The following is a 26467-nucleotide window of genomic DNA, read 5'->3' on the forward strand; positions in this document are numbered from 1 at the left end:
AAACGATCGCATTGTCAGAAAGTGCGTACCTATAATGTGTACGAATAAACATTTCACACATACAAAAAAGATTTTATAGGCAAGGGTGGGGAGGATATACAATTTTACTTTGCTGTCCTAAATTGAAAGCTTCATATCCATGACTATGGCCCAGGTGAAGGACTTCAAGACCAGAAACTAAACCTGAAGATGCACAATAATGACTCCATACAGCTCTCTGCACAGTCCAAACCAGTCCTTACCTTTATCAACTGGGCACATCATCTAAGATATAGGCAGTCATCTACTGTGGTTGGAAGTGACTGATATCATACTGAAAAGAATCACAATTAATTATTGTAATTAATGTTTTCCTGCCCATTCGTCGCCAATTGTTCTACATCTGACCAGTAGATTCACCAATCTGACAACCTTTCTGCTGTCATCTACTGAAGACAGACCACCACTCCCCTGTATAACATGGGTCACAGTTTCGGTTGCAATTTAATCACAGGGACTGTGTAGAGAGAGTAGGTCAGTGCACACTGAATGTCCGACCAGTTATACATGGTTTTACATGCCTTGATGATGGTCTGTTGCATAAGACATCCTAATGGGACAGAGCCGCCCACCCAGTCAGTGGCCAGACATCACGAGTCGAGCCCGGATGGGTAGTTGACGTAGCAGCGGAACTCGTTGGCCAGGTTATGGGTGTGTTTGGGGAGAAAGGAGCACATCTTCAGACCCAGGAGCTTCTCTGCATCTTCCTGCATGATGGCACCTATGGGGTGGGGAAAGGGCGGACACTATATTGGGATTCCATTATAACGGTAATATTCAGTCCTTAAATGTGGGTATTCAATAAAATGTGGAATAAGAATAATTTCAGTTGCACTTATAATGTGTGTAAATGGTCTTGTTCGTGTTCCAAGGTGGAAAAACCAGGTTCAGAAAGTAAAAACCCCTGGACTTTCCACCTCAGTTCATAGCGTCCATTTACAGCAGTCAGATGCATTTGGACATTGATATTATTGTGTGCAGAGGAGGCAGTTTCATCTTTCCAACCAACTACCGTCTTGTGCTTATAATTCAAGCAAATAGAGCCATTTTGAGTTAGGCATACCAAAAACAAAGTGAAGGTGGTCTGAGAGACCCTGCGAGTAGCTGTCTTAAGGACAGGAATAATCAACTCTGACCCTTGAATCCAAATCCAGCCCTAGTTTTCTTTCCCCCCCATTTTTAATTACTGGTATTGACTGGCCAGACTGCCTTCACACTGGACTCCCAGGTAAAGGGAGGGTGAAAAACAGGCAGTTCTCAGCCCTTGAAAACTGAGTTGCTGATCCCTGCTCTAGGGTGCCTGCAGCCCACAAAGCAAAATTGCATTGGCCACTAAACTATGGCCACATCGGGTGTCACCTGGGGTGACGAAAGTACAACTCACCTGTGCACAGAAGCACCTTCCCCTTGGTCAGGAACTTGGTGGTGAGAGCCACCTTGCTGAGGCACTCGTGTGACAGGTACGGGGGGTCAGCGATGACGACGTCAAAGCTCTGAGGAGCCATGTTCTCGGGGAGACACAGCGGGTTGCTGTAGTCGTAGAAGACAAACTCGTCGCCGTAGATGGAGAAGCGGCGGTCGAACTCCAGAAGCGTCACCTGCGTGTTGGCGTCCAGCTGCTTCAGCTTCTGATACACGCTGGGAGCGCTCAGACACGCTATCCTGTCATGGGACACGTCACACGTTCTCACACAGTCCACTGCTATCAGGGACAACCAATGAGCTTCTGAATAGTATTCTGAACTGCTTCGCTGCAGTTCAGCTTCATGAAGGCATACTGTTAATTTCACTCGGTACACCAGATCCCAATTTCTGCTGCTCTTTCTTACAACTAAAGGTAAACCTGTGTTTGAAAACTCTAAATCAACTAGTGCATAAGCATGCTTGGAATATTGGCATACCAGTTGTACACTATAGAGGTCAGTAAGATGATGCGGTCTCCAGGATGTCATGGGGCTTATAAACCTTGTCTCTAAACCATGACCAATTACCTCCCAGGGCTGGAATTAGGAAAACCAGTTCCGGATACACCGTACGTCTCTACTATGCTCATGCTCAGTTTTATAATTACAGCGACAATTTTAAGAATGACGACAGAAACCCTACCTATCCATTAAAGTAAAGGCCAGCAGGTTGAACCAAAGCGATTAAAGTTCTTGTGGAACCGCGCGACTCACCTGCCACCTTCTCCGGCTGCTTGTACGACCTCCTCCGCGAGCCGCCTTGCCGTATCATCGCTGTACCAGAACTGGCTCATGCGCTGACCGGTACCAAAAGAGCATGTTAATTAGATATTTGGAGATGTCACATTTTCCAGACAGGATTTCAACAGAAAATAACATGAACACGTGTATGTGCAATGTGCACGTGTGCCACAGAACGACAAAGCTTTACTTCAGGTGACAATAGTCTTATTAGTTGTGTGGGGTCTTAGGGATTAACAATAGCCCTGCTAACGAAAACGCGATGGATAACCTTCAGTCAAAGTTTCCCTCCGTTATCCGACTTGAGTTAAAGATCATACCCAGTCCTCCTCTACAGCCCCAAGAGAAAACTTTTGTTCTGGCGTAACTTGCTCGTTAGTCTCCGCGTAGAACTCCTGTAGCGCCGCCAGGGTGGATGCAGACAGCTGGGGTACATCGTCGTCGCTGTCGCTGTCATTCATTGTACGAGAACGACCTGAAGGCAAGTTACAGGACACACCTTTACCCAGTGGGCTAGCTGGCAAGCTAAAGTTACTGTGCTAGCTAATTGGCATTACCGAGAACAATACATTGTGTCAGCGCGCAAAAACTAAGATGAGGTAACGGTAGTTCAATACATCGTTGCTTTAAAGCCATCAAATGGCAACAGCTTTTGAATATGGAAATAGCTAGAGCTAAAGTTGCTAAGAGTAACAAAAAAACAACTCCATGAATGAATTCTTACCTGAACGCACTTAAAAACTTAAATAAATATGGCTAACAATTGCACCCTTTTTGCTGCTTTCAGATAACAAACCCGCTGCCATGTGTTGTGCTCTCGAGATGGGGCGTTGCTATGACGAGTCCCTGCTTACAGAAGCGGAAGTGGGACAAAAATACTGAATGCGAAATAAAAAAGTGATTACACCTCGCCACCGTTCAATAGCATTCATGTGGGTCATTTCACCTCAAATAAGGCAGCCAGCATAATAACACCAATTAAAATGAAACCTGGAACCCTCCCAAATGTGGAGCACGGAGTTAAGTAAAAAAGCGTTTCCGGGTTTTATCCAGCCAACTCTGTAATCCTGCTTCCCCAGACTCACCTTTCAGCAGTTCACAGATCTACAGACAATACAAGCCCTTCTTGTGGGTAAATATTGTTTTAAAAAAATATTGTCATTCAGTTAATGTCATTGATCAAACTGCCTTGTTTGTAATTATTAGCCCCTCGACCTTTGCCAATATCCAATGTTAATCATTTGTAATCAGCTCAATTAAAAGACACATTTGAATATATGCATCTGAACCCAATTTATTGTATTTGCACCTTTAGAAAAGACCCAGGCTTCCACAGGATATGGTTTAAAATCATCTTCCAATATGGGCACATAGCCTGTATGCATTCAGGCATAGACACAGAGCGATTAGCGGCTACATGGCAGAAAATATTAATGTGATTAATTAATGTGATGTTGGTTTGTACGGGTAGCTCAGGGGTGCACAACTTGAGGGCCGGTCTGCATATTGGTTTTTGTTCCAACCATTTGCTGACAGCTCTATTAATTACCCCGGTTCAAGCCTGTACTTGAGCACAGTAAAAAGCATTACGATACAGATAAGATATGATTGAGTCAATTCAATAATTAAGACCAGAAGTTGGCACAAAATCCTGAAACAGATAGGCCCTTGTTGTGCAAACCAAACCTGATCCTGGAGATCCATCATCCTGTAGGTTTTAATTTCAACCCTAAAATGACACACCCGACTCTATTAATTAGCAACACATTCTCTAGATGTTGAATGAGGTGTACTTTGTGAAAACCAGAGCTCATGAACAGGGTTGGTTTTCAGGATTATGACCTGTGCAGAACAGTATAGCTTCACAATCAAAGTGCATGTCCAGTTTAATGATCCCATTTCAACAAAGATTAACAAGTGCCACTGATTATTGTGGCAGCTATGATGACTATGTGCTCTGGTAATTTTCCTAATAGGAAACAAAGGAATAACAGTGCCTGCATTCAATTTTCTCGTTTTATTTATTTGAGGTTTTGCTTGAAGTTCACTTCAGACAAAGAGAATCTGGGTAGTTATACGGGTTCAATGTTTGATTTCCAGAGACATTCAGGAGCAGGTTTAAAGCACTTTAGTTTGAAGCGTGGTCCCCACAAAGTTCTCAACAATTTTCCTTTCAAATAACAATTTAAATAAAATGGTAAAATTCTCTTGGAAAAAAGTTAGGAGGAAATTACACCTCCACATGGTTGCTCGTTGCTACAAGTAACTAAAATTACTTTTATAATTAAATGGAAAAAACAAACAAAAAGAACAAAAAACAAACAAAAAAACAGAACAGGATTGCTGTGTCACCCTGGTTGTGAGGCGTACTCTGCTGACAACGGCACATAGTGGCAAAGACCTAACAGAAAAACAGCACTCAAAAAGTTTATATAATAAGTTTATATACATGTATACATTTCATTTAGGCATTCCGAACTCTATTAACATGAGTAGCCGTACTGGGGTTCTTCTACAGGTGCCATGGCTAAAATGTGTGGTGTGGCATCCACACACCGTGAAGGAGACAGTCTCTCTTTATCACCTCTTTGTTTTTTTGGTTGGTTATTGCTGGAGCAATATGGACTACTTCACATCCACTCTATTTTGGGGGTGTGGTGGTAAAAAAATAAGGGTGTCAGCTCCGCTCCAGGTACCCGTGTTTCCCTCTCCCCGGGCTGGGGCTGCTCGTGCCACAGTTTCCCCAGAGCCTCAGTCCACTGGGTCTGAAGAACCGTTTTCCCAAAAGCTTTGTGAGGCTGACCCCGGTCCCTGCCTGCCCGTCCCGCCAGGAAAGGGATGAGAGGCCTCGGAAAAAAAACGTAGAGATTTGTGGAAAACAAATCTAAAATGAAAAATCATAGCATGCCCTTTCTTTCAGGCAAAGTCACAACAATAAAAAACCTGACCTCTATCTTATAAAAATCTACTCCCCCCCCTCCCCCACACTTCTCTTTTGAAAATATATGTACACCCTTGTAATGAACACAGAGTGTTTTTTTTGTATTTTTTTTTTTTTTGTCGTTTTAGTTTTTTGTTTCCCCCCCTTCTTCTGATTCAGTGGTCTGGATGTGGATAAGGCTTGTCGTCATGGCAACCTGTATCCTCCCCGTGTCCATGGTAACCGTGTGGTGAAACAGGCTTTGGGAGGCCGCACGCTCGCCTCCGTGTTACTAAGACAACACAAACGAGAAAACAAAGGCACTCTGGGAAGAGTGGGGGTGGGGGGGGGGGGGTGGGTCGGCTGACCACCTGTCAGACACGTCCACACGTGATTCGCTCCCCGTGTTCGTCCAAAACCGTCTGCTTATAGAGTAAGCACAGGTCAGAGGAGACGGAGGTGAAGCATTCTGGGCCATGCCCTATCTGGAGCCCCCTCTGGCTACACGTGTTCTTGAGGGGGTTTGGGGGGGTGGGGGGGCGGGGGGGCACGTGTGACTCCACGTGGGGAGGGGGAGGGGGGCTGAGAAGGGCGTAGACGCCGGCCAGCACACGAAACGTCTTGTTTATCGTCTCTCTCTTTCGCTTCAGTGTTCTCTCATTGTCCAACAGTGCAATAAGTCAGTCTATTTTTCCGTTTCTCATCCGCACGGTTTGGCAGGCTGGTGGGGCTGTGGCGAAGTTGGCGGCTGCTCCGGCGGTTATTTAACACACAGCAGCCCCCCCACGTTGGCCACAAACTCTTCCAGGCTCTTCAGAAAGGCCACCTTCTGCTTGCGGTCCATGCTGGGCGGGGTGCTGCTGGCCGTCAGCTTGTTGAAGGCGTCGGCCAGCCGCTGGTAGATCACTGCGTCCCGCTGGCTGGACAGCAAGGCCTCCACCAGCTCAGAGTACTCCGTCTGCACAGGGGAATCACATTCAACTCAACACAATCCAGCTCCACTCAATACAATCCAGCTCCACTCAACTCAACACAATCCAGCTCCACTCAATACAATCCAGCTCCACTCAACTCAACACAATCCAGCTCCACTCAATACAATCCAGCTCCACTCAACTCAACACAATCCAGCTCCACTCAATACAATCCAGCTCCATTCAAACCATTTGAATAAAACTCAGCTTTACTAAACTCAACTCAATCCAATTCTACTCAACTGAAGCCAGTTTTATTCAATCCAATCTTCATTCAATTCAGTTCTATTCAAATCAGCTCAACCCAACTATTAATATATTACATTACATTATTGGCATTTGGCAGACGCTCTTATCCAGAGTGACGTACAGTTGATTAGACTAAGCAGGAGACAATCCTCCCTACCGACCTTGCATGTCCCAGTCATTTACCTTAACCACTACGCTACAGGCTGCCCTACTAAGCAGTATAGTATAGTGCTTTCTACAGACATGGTCACAAAGACACTTTAAGCAGCTCATAGGTCAAGCCTTCCATGGCCTATAAAGGCAGGTTAGTCTTGTTTTCGAATAGTGTCGTTGTTGGCGAGGTTGAGAGTGGGGACAGAGGTGGAATCAGACCAGCAGAGGTGAAAAACTAGGAGGATTGTGCAAATGTGTGCAAATGTATGCAAATGCATGCAAATGCAGGAAAGGCCTTAGGCTTGTCTATGAGCGAGTGAAGAGTAAAAACAGCTCATGAACTTCACTCAGACATACGGTTTGGATTCTCTCACCTGATGCAGGCACACTAGTGTATAGAGAGCTTCGCCTGCTACTACGGTCATTTCGGTGTTGTGTTTCTGCAGCACCAGCATATCAAACACCAGCTGGGGAGAGAAGGAGAGTGGGGGAGAGGAGTACATGAGTTACTTGCCAACTGAAATGCAAATGCTCCACCATACATTGCTTCAGGGCAACGCCCTGGCCACAATCTGATTCCCGCGTAAATACCGCCACTATCATTACCTAACAGCTAGCTAACATTCAACTACATCTCATTCGTCAAGATAATATCAAACAGATGGTACATCCAAGTTAGTTAGGCAAGTATCAGCCAGGCATTATGCTGTGTGGAGCCTTTGAAGTCTTCAGAACAACTTGCTAACAACTTGCTAACTTAAAGACCTGCAGCAGTTTGACTGGACATGAGCGTGATGTCACAGGAAGGGGCGCGGCTCACCTTCAGGAAGTGGCGGGTGGCGATGAAGAGGGGTGTGTCCGTCTCCTGGGACTTGGCGCACTGCTCAGCCAGAGGCGTCAGGGCCTCCAGACACAGCTGACTCACCTCCGAGCTCATCCTGCACAACAGGGCTAAGGAATGCGCCGCCAAATACACTTTAATATAATTACACACAAACACTACACACGGACACCGCCAAATACACTTTAATATAATTACACACAAACACTACACACGGACACCACCAAATACACTTTAATATAATTACACACAAACACTAGACATGGACACCGCCAAATACACTTTAATATAATTACACACAAACACTAGACATGGACACCGCCAAATACACTTTAATATAATTACACACAAACACTAGACATGGACACCGCCAAATATACTAACTCTGTTCATGACACACTGTCCTAACAACTACATAGTGACGAAGCCACACACACTAACACTAGACACTTCAACACTACACACGAACACCGCCAGGCAGATAAATGTTAACACTACACACTGATACAGCCCCACACACACACACAAACACACTTTAAAGGCACACTGCACAGAGAGGATACGAGGTCATGCCGAGCTCCAGGGAGAACATGAGGCTCTTAAACAGCTCCTCAGGCAGCTGGGGGATCTTCTCTGGGAAAATCTCACAGATGAATGTGATGAGCTTATAGTACTGGTTACACAGCGAGGGGAACTGGGAGAAAGGGGGAGAGAAAGAGAGAGGGAGTGTTATGTCATCAGTTTTATACATACAGTATGTCACAGATAATTTATTTTCAGTTATAACATGGACTGCCAAACTGTGCTTGTGTTGACACTGCAAAATGGCAGCACTTCCCAAAAGGTAAAAACTAACTGAGGTGGTTTGAGTTCCTGGTTCCTGGCACGTTGCCGTGGTAACGCTCACCTTCAGCAGGTCTTGCGACATGAGCGGCAGCACGATGTTGACCCCGTACAGAACCACGTCTGCCGCAGACACTGTTCGGCCTGCCGCCTGGCCCTGCTCCTGGCCCCGAAACACGTCGTCTGCACGGAAACACACACGCGCGCACGGTTAGTACGATTCACCTCATCTCAGAACACACAGCTACTGTACTAACCCTGAGAGACACACAACGTTGCAATGATTTTACAATATTTCCAAAATATCTGAAGACGTCGTATGAAGCTGTACTACACTTGGAACACAGACACACCGCTGCCCGTGTCGCTGAAGTCGATGAACTCCTTGGACAGCAGGTTGGTGAGTAGCTCCATGATCAGCAGCAGGTCCTGGTACTGGTCCTCCTCGGCCGTCACGTCCACTCGCTTACGTCCCAGGTTGTTCTTAGAGTACACCTGCAGCAGCGTGAGGCACGCCTCGTACAGCTTCATCGACTTGGACTGAGACACAGAGAGAGACACACACTCATTACCCTCCTGCTAAACCAAGAGAGAGACAATCGTTACCCTCCTGCTAAACCAAGAGAGAGACACACACTCATTACCCTCCTGCTAAACCAAGAGACACTCATTACCCTCCTGCTAAACCAAGAGAGAGACACTCATTACCCTCCTGCTAAACCAAGAGACACACACTCATTACCCTCCTGCTAAACCAAGAGAGACACACTCATTACCCTCCTGTGCCATTGATACATGGCAAAGCTGTTATTCGAGGCATCATACGGAATTTAAATGTGAACACACAGACCACACATGCAGTATTTCTCGACCATTTATGTCTATTGGATTTGAAAGAACTCTGCATTTCTTTGAAGGCCCTGGTGATGGTGTACGAGTTGGCATCAAGTGTTTTTGTGTCCCATGATGAAAAGATGGAAATCTTCCTATTAAGTTTCAGGAATTCTTTAAGAACTTTCCGGGGTTTATGAGACTGGTGACTGTGGTAAACTCGCCATGCAGGAAGTGGTTTGATTTAGATCACATCACAAGGGTATATAAACATGCAGTTTCCCCTCTTCTCCCGCTCATTTGGCAGAGGTCAAAGTTCAAGTATGCACTACTGGGGCACAGGAGTAGAAAACTTCATTGGAACACGTCTTCCAACAGAAGGACAAAACAATATAGTATGGACAGTATGGAACTTCAACAAAGACTGACAACAGATACACAAGACATAATAGATAATAGACCAGGTTCAAATAAGTAATTGTTTTGGATCTGTGCTCAATTTTACCTGGTCCAATTGCGCCAACCAAGAGGACCAGAAGGCAGGGTTTTACATTTTATATAGTATTTCATAGTCTACAATACACTAGAAAAGCTCAGTAAAGCCGAGGAAAGTATTTAAAACCAAAACGGTTACATACGTTGACCCAGATCTAGTAGATAATAGTCCTGTCACAGTAAATGCTGGTTCATACTCCGTCGATCGACTGAAATCGCAGAATGTTCATGAACATTCTAACGTCGCCTGACGTTGACTAGGGTTGTTGTTTAATTTAAAATACATTTCATTTAAGTATAAACCAAATGTCACTGTGACCAGCGATGTTAAAGCAAATGATGGTCTCGGGCACTGGAAGCCCTTAAACCGAGCAGCCCCCAGCAGCCTCACCTCTCCCAGGTAGCAGATCTGTTTGTGCGCCACCTCCACGAACACCTCGATGATGAGGTTGACCGTCTCGGGTGTGCTGCGGTACACCTCCATCAGGCCGATGCAGTTGGACAGGAAGTCCATGAGGAAGTTGAAGAGCACGGACACGTTGTCGATCTGCGTGGCCTCGGCGATGCCGCAGAGGGCCTCCAGCGTGGCGATGATCTCGCGCTTCACCTCCTCCTCCTGGCAGATCTGCTGGAAGTTCTCCTGGTTGATGACGTTGAGGAACCTCTGCTGCAGTGGCTGCAGGACCTGGGGGGGGAGGGATGCGGGGCACGGTCAGCCGGGGACAGGGGGCTGATGGGAGAGCGAGTTCTCAGAAACAACATAATGGGTGAGAGGTGGGCACACGGATTCCTGTACTGCTGCATGGTATGTGAGTGTGTGTATGTGTGTATGTGTATGGTATGTATGTGTGTAGGTGTGGATGGTATGCATGTCTTCACCTCCAGTCCAGTAATGCTGTTTGGTGTCTGAGTATGTGTGGGAGTGTGTGTGTGTGTGTGTGTGTCCTCACCTCAGTCCAGTACTGCTGCTTGGTGGGTGGGTGTGCGTGTGTGTGTGTGTGTGTGTCCTCACCTCAGTCCAGTACTGCTGCTTGGTGTCTGAGTCCATGTGGGCGAAGCCCCCCAGCACCAGGGCCTTCATGAGGGTGCGCTGCACAGAGCTGGACAGCAGGTTGAGGGGGGGGCTGCGGCTGGCGAACTGCTTGGCCAGGTTCCACCAGTTCTCACATTGGATCACGATGTTCGCCCTGAGGGGTCAGAGCGCTCAATGAGCCTGATTTCAGCCGCTGGCTTTATCCCAGAGGGAGTATACAACGTTCTGTCTGCGCCAGAACACTCTCACCAGCAGTTCACACAAACCATATGAAACGCCATTAGCAATTAATACGCCATTTCTAAATTCAAGCAGCAGTTTGAATACACTTCCAGGGCTCATCTTACATAGTTGTTGAAACTCATCCAACATTCTCAAACATTCCCATTCTATGTCCTCAACAGCAGTCTCAAGGCACCCGTGTGTCCACGAACATACCCGAGGCCCTCTGCCCTGCCTGTGCTCCACCAGCAGGGGGAGCCAGAGAGGAGGCGCTCACCTCTCTCTCCTCTCCACCAGCGTGACAAGCAGCTCCACCGTGTCATTGGCCAGGTCCGGCTCCGAGCTCCACACCGAAAGGTTGTTGATCACCTTCTCCAGCAGGTACCCCACAATCCACTGGGCCCCTTCCGTGTCCGCCCCGAACGCCATGCTAAGAGGCATGCTAATCTGCAGGGGGGAGGGAATGGGGGGGGGGGTGAGCACCTCGCACCCCAAAGCTCACACGCAGAAGAGCAGAGGTGGGCAATGAGGGCCGTATCCGTTTCTGGTTCGCACACCAACTCCTGGCCCAAATTATTAAGTAGGCCCAACATTTACACCATCTAACATTAAGCTACATTTATTGATATTAGGGTAACACTTTACTTGAAATCCCTCACCATAAGCGTGATATAACACTGTCAAACACATGACATCACTGTTGTCACAAGATGGCGTAACAGATGATGTCATGGTATTGTCAAATTATATAAAATGGTCATACTTTTCCGGTAAATGTTATGACAGATACCGTTGTAAAATGTACCGTTACATAACCTGACATCATCAGTTATGCAATGTTCTTAAAGCTGCTATGTCATGTGTATGACAGTGCTATGTCAGGTTTATGGCGAGGTGTTCAAGTAAAGTGTTACCGAAATTAGCAAATGAATGACAGCCTAAAATTATTCTGCGGCCCTATATGAATAATTTTACTGTGATGTAATTGACGAGTGAACCAGTGGTCATGTACAGTGGGCTCAAAAATTATTGGCACCCCTGACAGAAAATGAACAAACAATACTCTAATACAAAAATTCTAAACAATATATTTATAGACAAACTCGAAATACCAACATGTGATAAATACTGTGCTATATCAATGTTTCAATGGAACCAACAAAAATCATTTACTGATTTAATTAAAAATCAATTTCCTCCAAATCAACGTTTCACAATTATTGGCACCCTTAAAGATTATTGTAAATAACACCTACCAAAATTAAACCAGGTATTAAATTCCACTTATTTAAGTTTATCTATGTGTTAAGGCACTGTATTGAGTGATTACATCACTTCCTGTTTCACTAGGGTATAAAAATGAGGTAACACATGCAATATCCCTTTGTCATCCAACACCATGAAGAAAACAAAAGAATTGGCAGTTCAAAAGAGGCAGATGGTCGTAGACCTTCATAAACGTGGTAATGGCTACAAGAAAATTCACAAATGATTGAATATACCACTGAGCACTGTCAGAGCAATTATAAAAAAGTACAAAAGATATGGAACTGTTGAAAATCTCATGGGTACAGGACACAACTGCATCTTGCCCCCCAGGATACTGAGGAGAATGGCGAGAGAAGCAACAAAATCCCCAAGGATCACAGTGAAAGAATTGCAGGCCTTGGTGGAATCTTGGGGTCACCAGGTTTCAAAAAGCACCATCAGACGCCACCTCCATAACCACAGCCTCATTGGAAGAGTTGCCAGAAGAAAGCCTTTTCTGACCATAAGACACAGAAGAAAGCGCTTGGAGTTTGCCAAACGTCATTTACATTATGACTGGAACAAGGTTCTCTAGTCAGATGAGACCAAAATTGAACGTTTTGGTCAGATACAGCATCGGTATGTTTGGCGTAGGAACAGAGATGCATACAAGGAGAAGCACCTCATACCCACAGTGAAATATGGTGGTGGGTCAGTCATGTTTTGGGGTCCAGGGGCACTGGTTAGGATTGATGGCATAATGAATTCCAGCAAGTATCAGGCAATATTGGCTGAAAATCTGGTTCCCTCTGCCAGAATTCTGGGACTTGGTCATAGGTGGACTTTCCAACAAGACAATGACCCAAAACACTTCTCAAGATCCACACAGAAATGGTTCCGTGACAACAAAATCAACGTTCTGCAATGGCCATCGCAGTCACCAGACCTCAATCCAATCGAAAACCTGTGGGCTGAGTTGAAGAGGTCAGTTGATGAGCACAAACCCAAGAACGTGAAGGATCTTGAAAGGATATGCAAAACCCCTCCAAATGTGTTCCTTAATCTTGTCAAAAATTACAGGAAGAGACTCCATGCTGTTATTCTTGCCAGAGGTGGTTGCACTAAGTACTAGGTGAAGGGTGCCAATAATTCTGAAACCTTGATTTTGTTGAAATGTATTTTTTATTAAATGATTGTTATGATTTTGGTTGTTTCCATTGAAACATTAATAAAGTACAGTATTTGGCACATGTTGGTGTATTACCTTTCTCTATAATTATATTATTTATTTATTTTTTAAGCCTTGTTTGTGCATTGCTGGTGAGGGGTGCCAATAATTCTTGAGCCCACTGTATATAGCCAATTAGCACGATGAGCCACAGGTGGAAACAAAAGCCTGCACGCACTGCCCCACCCCCCCACCACTGATGAAGAGGTTGTGCCCACCTGGCTGTAGAGCTTCTCGTCCACCAGCAGGTAGGTCTTGGCCCAGCGCTTGAGGAACCATACGATGTCCTTCCCCATCTGAGGGCTCAGCAGCTGGGTCAGGCTCGCCCGCGTGGCCCGAGACTCCACCTCCGATGTCCGCAGCACCGCCGAGAGCAACCTGGAGACCAATGAGAGAGGGTCAGAGGACCAGGGAGCCAATGAGAGGGGGTCGGAGACCAGGGGGCCAATAGGAGAGTGGCTTTATGTGGGAGTTGGGAGCCAGTGGGAGAGTGGGCCAATGAGAGAGGGTCAGAGACCAGGGGGTCAGAGAGAAGCCCGCCTACATGCCACTGTTCATTAGTTACAGTTATTTAGCTGTAAAAAGCGGGAGTTATCCACCCTCCTGCCTCAGTGCACCTGCCGCTGTTATAACAGTACAATGCAGTGGGGGGGCAATAAAGGACAGGCTGGCGCCTGCTGGCAGTGGGCAGGACCCTGGCGCAGTGCCAGCGGATTCCCCAGCTGCCCCGGGGCTTCTGACGGCACCGCCGTGATCCGGGCGCGCGCGTGCCACGCCCGGCCGGGCGCCAGGTCTGCGCCGGAATCCGCCATCAGCCAGGGAGGATAAACTGTCAACGCGACGAAAGTCGACAATCCTCAGCGGCAACGGCGGGATTTAGGGACACACGCTGGCGGGGTTCAGACGCCCCGCCCAACCTCGAGCGCCGTCTCGATCGCACAGGCCCGGGCTAGTACTCCCCACCGCCACACATACCAGGGCCCTCAAGGCCCCAGGAAACAGGCTTCAGCACCACATCAGCCTCTGATGGATCGTTTCTTCAGAGCAAGATGTCCCCCCCAGGGACGTGCTAAAAACAGAGGCGATCAGGTAACCGATTTAACTCCCACGTAAAGCCACGCACTGCTACAATGAGCGCTTTGTTTCGCCACACGTGACCGCACGGCCTGGAGCGCTGGTCCTACATGAGCATTCTGGGTAACAGTCGACGGGTAACAATGCAGGCATTTGGTAGACTCTTTCAGACAATGTGACTTACAGGGAAGTGCATTTAAAACTGTTAGGAAACCACCAGGAAAGCTAGAGATAAGCAAAGGTACAACGAATCAGACAAATGCAAGATCTATTATACTGAATGAGCGTGATTTTGATTTTGAGTTTTGAGTAAATAAATAAAGACAAATCAGACAAATTAGGGACCGGCTACATTGTTATGAATTCTTATGAATTGGAATTGTGCAACTTGGATCATTTAAAACCACAACATATGTTTATCAGGGTCCTAGAACAGTAGACTATACACTCGCAAGGTCCAAGGACTCTTCAACAACTTCACTGCATGTGGCCCAAACAATCTTGCAAAAAATACGGTCAAGGTTTCCACGGTCCATGTTTACATTTTTGAGAGCATAACTACAGATATCCATGTGTGCGAAGTTGCCCGTTCTGTGTATAAAGAATGACCTCACCATTTCTATAGTGTTGGAGCTCTCTGACCTCTATCTGAACAATCTCTTTTAGTTATTGTTTATTAAAAATCACCTAATATGCATATGCATTTATCTTGGACAAAAAATACTGAAATTGTGTATATCAGGTTTCAGAAAATAAGAGCCATGCTGTTCTGTTTATCTTTGAAGGAGATATCTGCGTCTTTAGATAGGGTGGCTTTTGAGGGCCCCTGTCTCCTAACCCTAACTCTAAACATGTATTAAATAACGGTCAGAAAGCGATTCTGACCGCTACGGGCCCCCTCTGCGATGAGGGCGAGCTGGCTCTCTCACCTGATGACAGAGTCCGTCCTGTTGCATCCTGGGATAGAGCAGGCCTTCTCACCCGGCGACCCCAGGATCTGGAGCGTGGTGTTGATGTCCACCTCTGTGGAGTGGTTGATGGAGTACTCCATCACCTCCGACGGGATGAGGGGCGTCTCGCTCTGGGGGTCATCTGCCAGGAGGTAGCCTGCCCCCCACCGCCCAAAAATTACCATTACACACTGTACTGCAGGCCGAAAGGTAGCCAGTAACTGACAAAAGAACTGTTACACCACAGAGTACAGAGCAGAAAGCAACAAAGTACATACCATGACAGTTATTTAGCTGATGCTTTCCAAAGTGATTTACAGTTGACTAAGCAGAGACCAATCCACCCTGGAGCAATGTGGAGTTTAGGGCCTTGCAGAACGGCCCGATTGCTGCACTGATCTTATTACGGCGACATTGGGGCTCGAACCACCAACCTTCCCGGTTCCAGTCAAGCACTTTAGCCACTAGGTTATAAGCTGCCCCTCTATAGGCAAGTACCTAAATAAGTTGCACATCAGCTTACACAGCCAAAAAGGTAGCCAGTATATTCGAAAATAACAGTTACACACAAGATGACACAACCAAAAGGTACTCACTACCTTAAAATAACAGTCACAGTTCAGTGATGACCGGTACCATCTAATAATTCAGCTGTAGGCTACTGGCCACCATCCATCTTACCCAAATAAAAAATAGCTGACGGAGAATTATAAGTCTTTCAAATCCGGCAGGCCCTAAAATACCAACTGGGTCAAAAGGGAGTTAATGTTAATGGAATACACTGAGCCAATGAGCAAAAAGTGTGAACATGTTACTAACCTGTGACTATAATAAGCTAGAGAATGCGTTACTAACCATTGGGCTAAACCAGTGGTCTCCAACCCTGGTCCTGGAGAGCGACTGGGTCTGCTGGTTTTTGTTTTCACCTTGAAATCAGCACCTTATTGACACCCAATGACCTGAGTGGCTAAATGACCTGAGTAATTGGGCAGTTGCTGACCTGTAACGAGAATGAGCCAGTGGATGTCCTCGTAGAGGTCGTCCAGAACCTTCCGGTCCACATCCTCGGGTCCCGGGGAGGCCAGGAGATGCTGCTGGTGCCTCTGGAGCTGCCCGTGCAGCCGGGTCACACGGTCCTCCAGCAAACTGCACAAAGACAGAGTGGTCCTCACAAGACTGATACACAGAGTGGTCACTGAGAAATAGCTTTCAGGGTTTTCAAGACCAGGCTTCATACGGTGCTAGGTACTACATAAGTGGTAGTTAAAAGCAGGCATTACTGTAATGTAATTCAACCACACAGAAACTCCCTGCGCTGTAACACACGACAGAGATGGGGGCTGAAGCAGGAGAACAGGACAGGCCCGGTGCATAGTAGGGTCCCTCTCCCACTGCGTGGGTCCGGGGCCCGGCGTTCCGAGGCCCGGTTTTCCGAGGCGTCTCACCTGGTGAGCAGCGGGATGGAGTGGTTGGCCGCCACGCGTCCCAGCATGCCGATGCTGGCCAGCTGGTCGGAGAAGAGCTCGCGATCGTCCTCCTGCAGTTCGTTAATCTCCTCCTCTTCATGGGAGGCCACGCCATTCGCCGTCTGGAGCGGAGGAGGAGGAGGATGAGGGGGAGTCGAGGTGACGGACAGGTACTGAGCATGAGACACTCTACCACCAGACACGCGTCAGCCGCTAAAAATCCCCAGGACTCGGAATCAAATGATGCAACACTGGAAGAATGCTGCTCGATAGGAACCAAACTCGAGTTCTCCCAAACTTTCCGAAAGGCCATAAAAACGTTTTCCTCAGACTGCACATAAAACCTGAGGGAACAGATGAGCGGCAATTAAGTACAAAAACCTCCTTGTTCACGATTGAGGGTTCAAGGTTTGAGACTATTCGCCAATGACAGGATACCATGAATGTGCCCTACTGAATGCTGGGAAAGTGGAGCACCACTTCAGCAGGTTACTGGAGGACTCACTGACAGACAGACGGAGGGATGGCGGGTGGATGGAAGGATGAAAAGAGAGGGAGAGAGGGATGATGGGTGGATGGAGGGATGGCTAGAGAGAGGGAGGGAGAGAGAGAGGCCTCACCAGGTTGCGGGTGCCGTCGGGGGCTGCCAGGTGGCACTGGATGTAGGAGTTGAAGACCTGCACGGCCGGCTGGACGAAGCAGCCCCTGGGGAAGTGCTCGTCGTCCTGCAGGAGGGTCAGCCACGACTCCAACAGCTTGTCGTACGCCTCCATGTACACCATGTCGTCCTTATCCAGCTGTGTGAGCACACACAGGGCGTTACAGGGGTACACACTGCAGCTGTGCAACACGTCCCGCGCACACACACACACACACAACACACTTTCACACCCACACACACACGACACACTTTCACACTTTCACACACACACACACACGACACACAACACACTTTCACAATTTCACACACACACACACACACACACACACACACACACACACACACCATCTGTCATATACTGCATTATACATTATATATTTTGCAATCGCATACCCACATCACGTCATATCCATACATTGCAATCCACCCACACACAACTCACTCAGACACACTCAGACTTATCCCTCACAGTGACTACGATAAATCCCTCCGAGCTTTAAACTGTGTGATCAGTAAAATGTGAGTCTGGGGTCATGCTCATCTTTCAGCTGATGGAAGTTCCTTTTCATGGTCCTACTACGTCCTCACAAGACAGATACTACGTCCTCACAAATCCATTTCTGGAAAAATGTAATCCTTCAACAATTTGGGTGTAGTACTTTTTACATTTCTCATTTCCACAATGACACCTGTGCATACGGCCACAGAGTGGGACCCTCATAGACAGCGGTGTGTGTGTGTGTGACGGGAGTGCGATACTCACCACCTCCTCCAGGGCGGCGCTGCGGCCGAACGAACAGGTGAGCACGGTCAGGCAGGTGATGAAGGAGGAGAAGAGCTCTCCGGGCAGGGCGGTCAGGATGCTCCGGGGGAAGTTGGTGATCAGATTACTGATGATGTTCGATATTCCCACGGCCTCCGAATCCTCCATCTCAATCCTGGAGCAAAAGAAAAACCCACATCCGTCAGCATCCTGCAGTTGTTATCCACACATTACAACTGTCAACCAGAAAAAAAACAAAAAAAACAATGGATGAAACATTTCTGGTTGAATACATAAGTCAATTAATTGTAGGCAAGTCTTAATTATTCTAGCAATAGTTTCTAGGAACATAAGCCTTCGTATTCAGGCCTATTTTTTCTCCAAAGAGCTACACGTAGCTGAATTTTAATCACCTTGCAACTTCCATGTCAAAGCACTGTGTGAAACATAATGTTACCTTCATTACACCAAAGAAGTTAGCTTAGAAAACTCCTGATGTCGAATGCCAACGATGCCAGTATTTACCGTTTTATATCATTAGCGAGAGCATACTCTACTAACCCTTACAGTCGCAAGAACACTCTCGACCTTATACCATTTCGACCAATCAAAATGACTGTTGCTTTGAGCCCCAATTAAAACCCTACTAAATTCTCTCAATTTTCTCAACCAAAGCCAAAATTGAAATGTACAGTGCTTGACCTTTGACCCCGTTCTGAGTATGTGTGTGTGCGTGTGCGTGTGTGTGTGCGTGTGCGTGTTTACGCGCAGTTTACTGGAGGATCATTTCTCAATTTACTTGACCAAAGTCAAAACCCCTTGGGAGGCTACTTCATATTGGGCTTGAAACTGAAAGGGTTAATACGATGCAACATATGTAAGGTAATATGATGGAGTAGAGACCTCCTGTGAGACTGAATCCATGAGTAGTTACGATGAAACACTCACACAGTGTACATACCCACTGTGAGGGCACTAAACCGACACAAAAGAACACACTCCTATAGCTTGCTGCTCAGTCCGGTAAAGCCCACTTTCCTCAGGCCCTACGGTACGCTCAGCCTGCAGAATTCATTCTCTTTCCCAGCCGAGGAGGGGACTGAAAGCGCTCACACATGGAAACGCTCAGTGCGTAAGCCCCACTCGCCCGGGCCCTGCTGGCAGCGGGCGGCTGTTCCAGGCCTGCCTTCCGCACTGCTGCTCTAAACGGTATCAGATGGGCCTGAACCACGAGCAGAACAATTCCATTATTGTGGATTACTCAGGTAACCTGCGCCGTGACTTTCCGATGATGCAACTGGAAAAAGCACCAGGAATAGGTGATTACAGAGCGGGAGCACAGCCCGCCCCGTCTCCCATTCATTCCTCCTCCTGAGTCACAAGTTCCACACCGAAGTGTAGCGGTTATATATATCTCACTAAAGCCCTCTTCCTACCCCCAACCCCTCTACTTAACCCTTTACCACAGACTGACAGACAAAGAGACAGGGACAGACAGAACCAGTCAAACAGACACACGCACGCACGCACACATAAAGCTGGGATCGCACAGGTCTGCCGCTGCCTGTGTTATTGAGACTACAGGCAGACATTCTTTTATACTTACATTCACCACACTCACAAAAATTACAGCTAGATGAGGACAGGTTACAGAAACAGACCTCAGGCATTTACCAGGCAGCCACACACATTTCCACATGCATCCATATAGAGCACACTCCACTGTGAGCTCCACTGGATCACAGAGTAATGAATAACAGTGAATGTTTTAGCGTGACCACACCTCCTGACCAGTCAATCATATCATATAATAAGCATATAATAAACGGTTCATGAGGCTGTGAATGCAGTTCCTGTGGTTGTGAACGCGGTTCCTGTGGTCGTGATGGCGATTGACGTGGTTCATGTGGTCATGATTGTGGTGGACGCGGTCATCGACTCACCCGTTGATCATGCTCAGCAGCCCCTCCACCAGGTGGGCGAGGTAGGACACGCGCGCGCTCTCGTCCGGAAAGATGGGGCCATGCATGGAGGCCAGCTGGGCCAGGCACTGCAGGGAATCCTGGGCCATGTCTGAGTCCTCCCGGATCTTCCTGTGCACCTGGGAGAAAGAGAGAGAGAGCCTATAACCCAGCACTGAGAGAGGCCATAACCCAGCACAGAGAGAGTGCCTATAACCCAGCACTGGGAGAGACCATAACCCAGAACTGGGAGAGACCATAACCCAGCACTGGGAGAGACCATAACCCAGCACTGGGAGAGAGAAAGAGAGACCATAACCCAATATTGGCAGTGCTGAGAGAGAGCGAGCCTATAACCCAGCACTGAGAGAGAGAGAGCCCCTCTAGCCCAGCACTAGGAGAGCCAATAACCCAGCACTAGGAGAGCCAATAACCCAGCACTGAGAGAGATAGCCCCAATAACCCAGCACTGAAAGAGATAGCGCCTCTAACCCAGCACGAAGAGAGCCAATAACCCAGCACTGATAGAGAGAGAGCATATAACCCAGCGGTAATTTTCTCCCCCTACCGGCCCTTTTACTCTGCAGCTGTTCCAAACCGGAATTTTGGCAACTCAAGTCTGAATTAATTATAAACTAGAAGAGGGATGTGAAACAGCCTTCAGGAAAAACACACCTCAATAAAACGCACACTATAACCCATCTATTTCACATGAATAATAAAACCACTGCAAATAATAAACAAATTCTAAAAACAACGGAGGGTGAAATTTAACGAGAAGCCATTGGTGAACTGGCAGACTGAACAGCACTCAGCAGAGTAGCTTTGATAAAGTAGAGATGTGCTCACCTTCCTGTGTTCCGCTCCGCTGTGGTACGACTGAAAACAATCAAACACTCGCTCACGGGACCCAGATTTTGGCCTCAGCACCGATGTGTACACATACAGGGGGGTCACTTCATTGTGAAAGACGCCTTTCAAAGCCAGCCCCGTTGCCTCCCCTTTGGCGGTTGAGGACGAGCGTCTGAAACCGCAATCACTGAGAGCGGAGGAACGCGATCATCTCCAAACCTGACCGCTCCGCTACACGCACTGCCTCTCCAACACGGAGCTCAGCTGCCACACAGCCCTCCGAACCCCTCGCGACACCACGCTCCAAACGTCTCGCCGCGTCCGTAAAAATCCACCCAAAACAAAATTGACACCGGCGTCCCCACAACACTAATGTCCTCACAACACCTGTAATCCTTGACAGTAAGGAGCCTCACACACACACGGCCTCTCACACAGCTCAAACTCCCTCTGGCATCCCGTCCGCAACCGCGCGTGGCAGGCTAGTGCACCCAAGGCCAGTGTGCAGTCAGAGTTATTCATTCATTCCCTAGAAATGAGGAAAGAGGGGGGGGAGAGAGGGACGGAGAGAGGGACGGAGAGAAGGAGGGAGGGAGGGGAGGAAGAGCGATACCAGATGACAGCTAGCAGCACACGTTCTAAAAGCAGCCGTGGCGACCAGCAGACTTCGCTACACAAACTATGCCGATTGCCTTGAGCCAGGCTAAAGTTAGAGAGGGGGGGGGGGGGTGCGGGAGGGAGGGATGGCGAAAAGCCGGGATGCCCCTCTACGGAGACAAGCCTATTTATAGTGGGGAAACAAAAGGCCAGCATCTACGGCTATTATTGCGGAAGAATATGATAGCCTTACCAGTGATTATAAAAGCTGCGCTCCGTCTCGTCTCGCCCTCTCTCACCCCCCTCTGCTTTAATCCAGTTTGGGAAACCCAAAGGGAGCAGGATTGGCCACTGTCACGGCAACATCAGAACCAATCAGTCAGACGCCAGGGCAAACCCCCGTCCTGGTTCTGTTTAGAGTAAATAAGCCCACGTGCGCCGGAGAGGGCTTAAAGAGTAACACTCGCTTCCAAATTAAGGGGATCAATTGTCTTACGGGACATGGGCCAGGGAATCTGGACTGAATTTTCCTTTTCTTTTTTTTTTTTTTTTAAATCTAAACTACTCTTTAAATTTAACCCTTTAATCAACGGCTGTATATACGTGTGCAAGCAGACCTCGAAAATTGTCCAGGAAAAACTGCGTCTGCCGAGAGAATGGCTCGTTAAGCTATCTGCTTCACGGCGCTCTGAGACAACAGGGCGAGGGGGGGGGGGGGGCAGGAGCAGGCATGGCGTGCTTTAATGCGCCCCCCTAATCCGGGGGTCAGGGTGTAATCCTCTGACCCCGTGGCGCGTGGCACGTCTGGGGCCTTCCATGGGCGCAGCTGAACCCACCGGCCACATGGACAGCTGCTGAAATACCACCCCGAAATACCGTGTCTGCAGGTTTCACTCCAGTCCTGGTGGTGTCTGCAGGTCTCACTCCAGTCCTGGAGGTGTCTGCAGGTCTCACTCCAGTCCTGGAGGTGTCTGCAGGTCTCACTCCACTATGGCCCCCTGGGAGATCGAGACTCCCGATTTACTGAACATCGAGCTCAGAGCTGGTCAGCCCAGTCCCTTCTATGGGCCAAAGCCTGACCCTGCACATGCCCAGTACCTGCACACCTGTACACAATCCTACAGCAGGGCTGCCCAACCCTGTTCCTGGAGATCTACCGTCCTGTAGGCTTTCACGCCAAACCTACCGAAGCACATCTCATTCAAGAGCTAGAGCAGGGCTGGCCCAACACTGGTCCTGGAGACCTACTATCCTGTAGGCCTTCACTCGAACGCTACCAAAGCACATCTCATTTAACAGCAACACCAGGACGGCCTAACCCTGTTCCAGTAGGCTTTCAGTCCACATGGAAGGAGAAGGTGACAAGAGGAACAGCGGTGATAGTGGCGTAAGAGACAGAAAGGAGGTACAGATGATGCAGGAGGTGCTCAGGGGGGAGTAGGAGGGAAGATGAGGAGGTACAGGGAGCGGAGAGGAGCAATCGAAAGGGGCGAGAAGGAGGCGCACTTACTGTGAAGAAGAGGTCCATGACGCGTGTGTCCAGCAGGGCCTCCCTCCAGGACTCGGTGGGTTTGAGGGACACGTTGTGGGTGGACTCAAACATGGCGATGTAGTGCCGGCCTAGTGAGCTCCTGGTCAAGGTCAACAACACCAGCTCCATAGTGCAGTCCAAGCAAGGGCTCGATCCTCGATACCTTATCCAGCCAATCTGCAAGTCTGCTCTATACCGTCTCTCTCTTATACCACTAATCTGTCTGTTCCACACGGACTCTCTCTCGCTCTCTCTTATACTCCTCTGTCTTTGTCTGGCTGCCCCTTTTCACTCCTCCCTCTCTCCTTCCTTCATCTTATATCCCTCCCCCTCTTCCACACTGCCCGTACTCCTCACAATGAACTCTGCACTGTTCTGGCAGGACAAGGATCATTCATTGCAAAATGACATGAGAAATAAGGATGTCATATTTACTGGTGTAATATTTATATTTTTAACTGACTTCAAATTACAGGTTCGCTCTGATCTGAGAGAGTAGCCTGAAAATGTAAACCTAAGGTCCCAAACATCACCATGGGACAGAAAAGACCACAGGACAGGTATCGCTGACAGATTCAGGAAGAAATTATCACCTCAGCCAAAACCTGTTGATAGTTGTAATATTGGAAAGAAATAGTCTGCATTTTCAGGCTTAGCTGCATTCACTGAAGAAATGGCACAATGTTCGGCCCAGTACAACATAAGAATCAGTAAAGTTTCAGTTACAGTTGTCAACCAGTGGTCACTAGGCACAGAAAAAAATCAGTTCTGTCACTGGCACATTCAACCCAACTGAAAAGACAATTTCAGTGAAACACTTCCAACTGTAAAAAATGTCTGTTGTAACACTGTAACCTAAAGGGACATTACATACTATACAGAACTAATCAACCATCTCCTGGAAATGTTCCCTGCGAGTATTTATCCAAAACCTCCCTCCTGCTTCTCGGTTTTCTGAGGGTCAACTGTAGAACAGATCAGTGAATTGGGAGGGAAAATTCGGACCCCCTCAGGTAGATCCCGTTCTGTTCAGTTCTCTGTTTCAGAGCGAGTTCCCCTCTGCCGGGGCAGGCTGAGGAAACAGGCTATGGTTGTTCTTCTGTGTGCAGCGTTCAGTGTGCAGGAACAGGAGGTGTGATCGCAAGGGGAGGGGGGTTTCGGGGGGGCTCCCGCGGGACTGTCAGATGAAAGCCCTCACCACCGGGCAGGCCCCCCTGTGCATTCCTGCCGACGGCGTTCGCCTTGACCCCCTCCCGCCCCCCCCCCCTCCCCGAGACAGGTGCCAACTCTTTACACAAGCAGTCTGCCCCCACCCCACACTACCCCCTCTCCCGCCTGCCCCCCCCGCCTCGGCTTTCACAGCCCTTTAGAATGAAACCGATCTCAAACCCGGAGAGAGAGAGAACGGAAGACTCAGCCAACGGGAACTCTGGATGACCTCCATCCTTCCCCCCACTCCTGTCTCCCGCTCCCCCGCTAACGGGTGGGACGCCTCCCTAACGGAGGGCCTGAAGATCATTGAGCGCCCAAATACTGAACCTCTGCCGCAGAGGGCAGCTTAACAACGCCTGCGACCCACACACTTCTGCAATAGATGCATTCAGTTCTATGGAGATAGGAGACTATAGATTAGGTCCATATGAGACGCCAACAGGCTGACAAAACCATCCCCACTGTCTGCTGCATGTCTACACTCAGAGCGACAGGCTGGAACTATGTAGGGACATCACAAACAAAAACGTTTTTTGTTTTGGTATTACGCACAGACACACGCAAACACTCCTCCCTACAGGTTGAACAGGGAAGACTATTATGGGGAATGTCCCACTCGTGTTATCATACCACGGCCTAGGTCAAACACAGATATCTGAGCTTGCGAGTTTATGAGCAACAGAGGGAGGCATATTGTTTGTGTGTGTGTGTGTGTGTGTGTGTGTGTGTGTGTGTGTATATACATTTTTGTATACATGCTTGTGTGGGCTTGTAAAGCTTGTGGGCTTTATTGGATAAATGAGCGTGTGTGGGAGTAACGATCGCGCGCTTGCGTGTGCGTGCGTTTGCACGTGTGTGTGTGTGTCGGTGTGTGTGTTTATGGGTTTACACAGGACGTCCTCACCCTGCAGAAAGACCCTGTGAAAATGTGAAACCGCGTCTGCGGAATGTGTGGCCGGCACGGGGACGTCTCCTGTTTCAGGAGCGTGTGCTGGGGTCCCTCGAGGGGACGGGTCCTCTGATCTGCCCCGAGACGTCCGCAGCGCCTGACCCCCAGCGACGGCTGGGGCCGGGGCGGGTGCGGAGAGGGGCTCCGCGATTAAACAGACGGGGTGTAGCCCTGGAGGATGACACGCATGCCTCCCTGAGCCTGGGGAATGGAGGACACACTGCGCCTTTTATTAACCCCCCCGGGTGTGTGGTGTGTGTATGGTGCGAGTGGGTGCGTGTGTGTGTCTGGTGTGTGTGTGTGTGTGGGTGCGTGTGGAGTATGTCTGCTGTGTATTGTGTATTGCGTATATGCGTGTGTGGAGTCTGTCTGTGTGTGTGTGAGTGTGTGTGAGAGTGTGTGAGTGTGTGTGTGAAGTGTGTGTGAAGTTTTGTGAAGTGTGTGTGTGGTGTGTATGGTGTGTATTGTTTGTGTGTGTGTGTGTGTGCGCGTGTGTGGTGTGTGCGTGGTGTGTATTGTTTGTATGTGTGTGTGTGTGTGTGTGTGTGTGTGTGTGTGTGTGTGTGTGCGTGTGCGTGGTAACTGGCAGCAGCAGGAGTGGCTGGCAAGTGTTCCCCAGGCACTTGACCCAGGAGCAGCCCAAAGCGAGTGGAGCACACGCGCCTCTCCCCTACCCAGAGGCCTTCAAAGACCCCCCCAACCTCAACCCCCCGTCCTGAAAGACGAGTGTAACCGCACGTGCCAGGGCATCTGCCGAACATCGCCAAGGGAGACTCGAGCCCTGGCAACTGGCCCCAAAAGCAGCCCAAACACTCCTCACTCAGACGTGACCTACAGCATACATCAGCTCCTAATACCAAACAAACCTGCGCTAAACCTCCCTCATCCTCAGCTACTCAATCAGGATCACAAAGCCCTACATGCAACGTAAAATCACCACAGGCCATTCATGAAAAGACACTAAAGGGCATTTTTGGACCTCCAACTGAACCAAAAGGCTATAGCAGACTCATGATGATCATACTTAAATACACATCTATTCTAGCGTGCACCATTTCAGTATGCGCTAGAGTTTCTAAAAGAACCTGGGACGTAGTGTTACATTCTGCAACAATAAATTAATTCCAGGTTAATTATGTAAACCAGGGTTGCCCAACCCTGTTCCTGGAGA

The 26467-nt window shown here is 48.4% G+C and overlaps 2 protein-coding genes across 2 annotated transcripts in view; both read right to left on the reverse strand.

Moving 5' to 3' along the window:
* Positions 1-86: 86 nt before the first annotated feature.
* On the reverse strand, positions 87-3114 carry eef1akmt1 (EEF1A lysine methyltransferase 1). Its single transcript, XM_061226855.1, has 5 exons — positions 2968-3114; positions 2564-2718; positions 2217-2299; positions 1424-1701; positions 87-760 (listed from the first exon to the last, which is right to left on the reverse strand). Exons 2-5 carry the CDS (start codon positions 2702-2704, stop codon positions 630-632), a joined length of 633 nt encoding a protein of 210 aa, XP_061082839.1. The 5' UTR covers positions 2705-2718; positions 2968-3114; the 3' UTR covers positions 87-629.
* Positions 3115-4245: 1131 nt separating this feature from the next.
* The window catches only part of xpo4 (exportin 4), a 32580-nt gene continuing 10358 nt past the window's right edge, over positions 4246-26467 (reverse strand). Inside the window, exons 6-22 of the mRNA XM_061226155.1 lie at positions 23115-23227; positions 20138-20295; positions 18195-18369; positions 17391-17567; positions 16750-16892; positions 16305-16450; positions 15284-15461; positions 13499-13658; positions 11082-11251; positions 10562-10736; positions 9941-10234; positions 8577-8763; positions 8288-8406; positions 7944-8074; positions 7360-7477; positions 6914-7006; positions 4246-6121 (exon numbers count right to left, since the gene is read on the reverse strand). Coding sequence (XP_061082139.1) covers positions 5924-6121; positions 6914-7006; positions 7360-7477; positions 7944-8074; positions 8288-8406; positions 8577-8763; positions 9941-10234; positions 10562-10736; positions 11082-11251; positions 13499-13658; positions 15284-15461; positions 16305-16450; positions 16750-16892; positions 17391-17567; positions 18195-18369; positions 20138-20295; positions 23115-23227 — 2735 coding nt within the window. The 3' untranslated portion in view covers positions 4246-5923. The remainder of the gene's footprint in view (positions 6122-6913; positions 7007-7359; positions 7478-7943; positions 8075-8287; positions 8407-8576; positions 8764-9940; positions 10235-10561; positions 10737-11081; positions 11252-13498; positions 13659-15283; positions 15462-16304; positions 16451-16749; positions 16893-17390; positions 17568-18194; positions 18370-20137; positions 20296-23114; positions 23228-26467) is intronic.

The sequence above is a fragment of the Conger conger genome, chromosome 17, assembly GCF_963514075.1.
Source record: "Conger conger chromosome 17, fConCon1.1, whole genome shotgun sequence".
In the NCBI taxonomy this organism is placed as follows: domain Eukaryota; kingdom Metazoa; phylum Chordata; class Actinopteri; order Anguilliformes; family Congridae; genus Conger; species Conger conger.

What these genes read in the sequence shown, in the direction of transcription:
- eef1akmt1 (XM_061226855.1), bottom strand. Translation starts at nt 2,704, where the DNA reads ATGAATGACAGCGACAGCGACGACGATGTACCCCAGCTGTCTGCATCC. An exon ending in GGGCTGTAGAGGAGGACTGG is followed by an intron (nt 2,300 to 2,563) that starts GTATGATCTTTA and finishes GGTACCGGTCAG; the next exon opens with CGCATGAGCCAGTTCTGGTA. An exon ending in GAAGGTGCTTCTGTGCACAG is followed by an intron (nt 761 to 1,423) that starts GTGAGTTGTACT and finishes CCCACCCCATAG; the next exon opens with GTGCCATCATGCAGGAAGAT.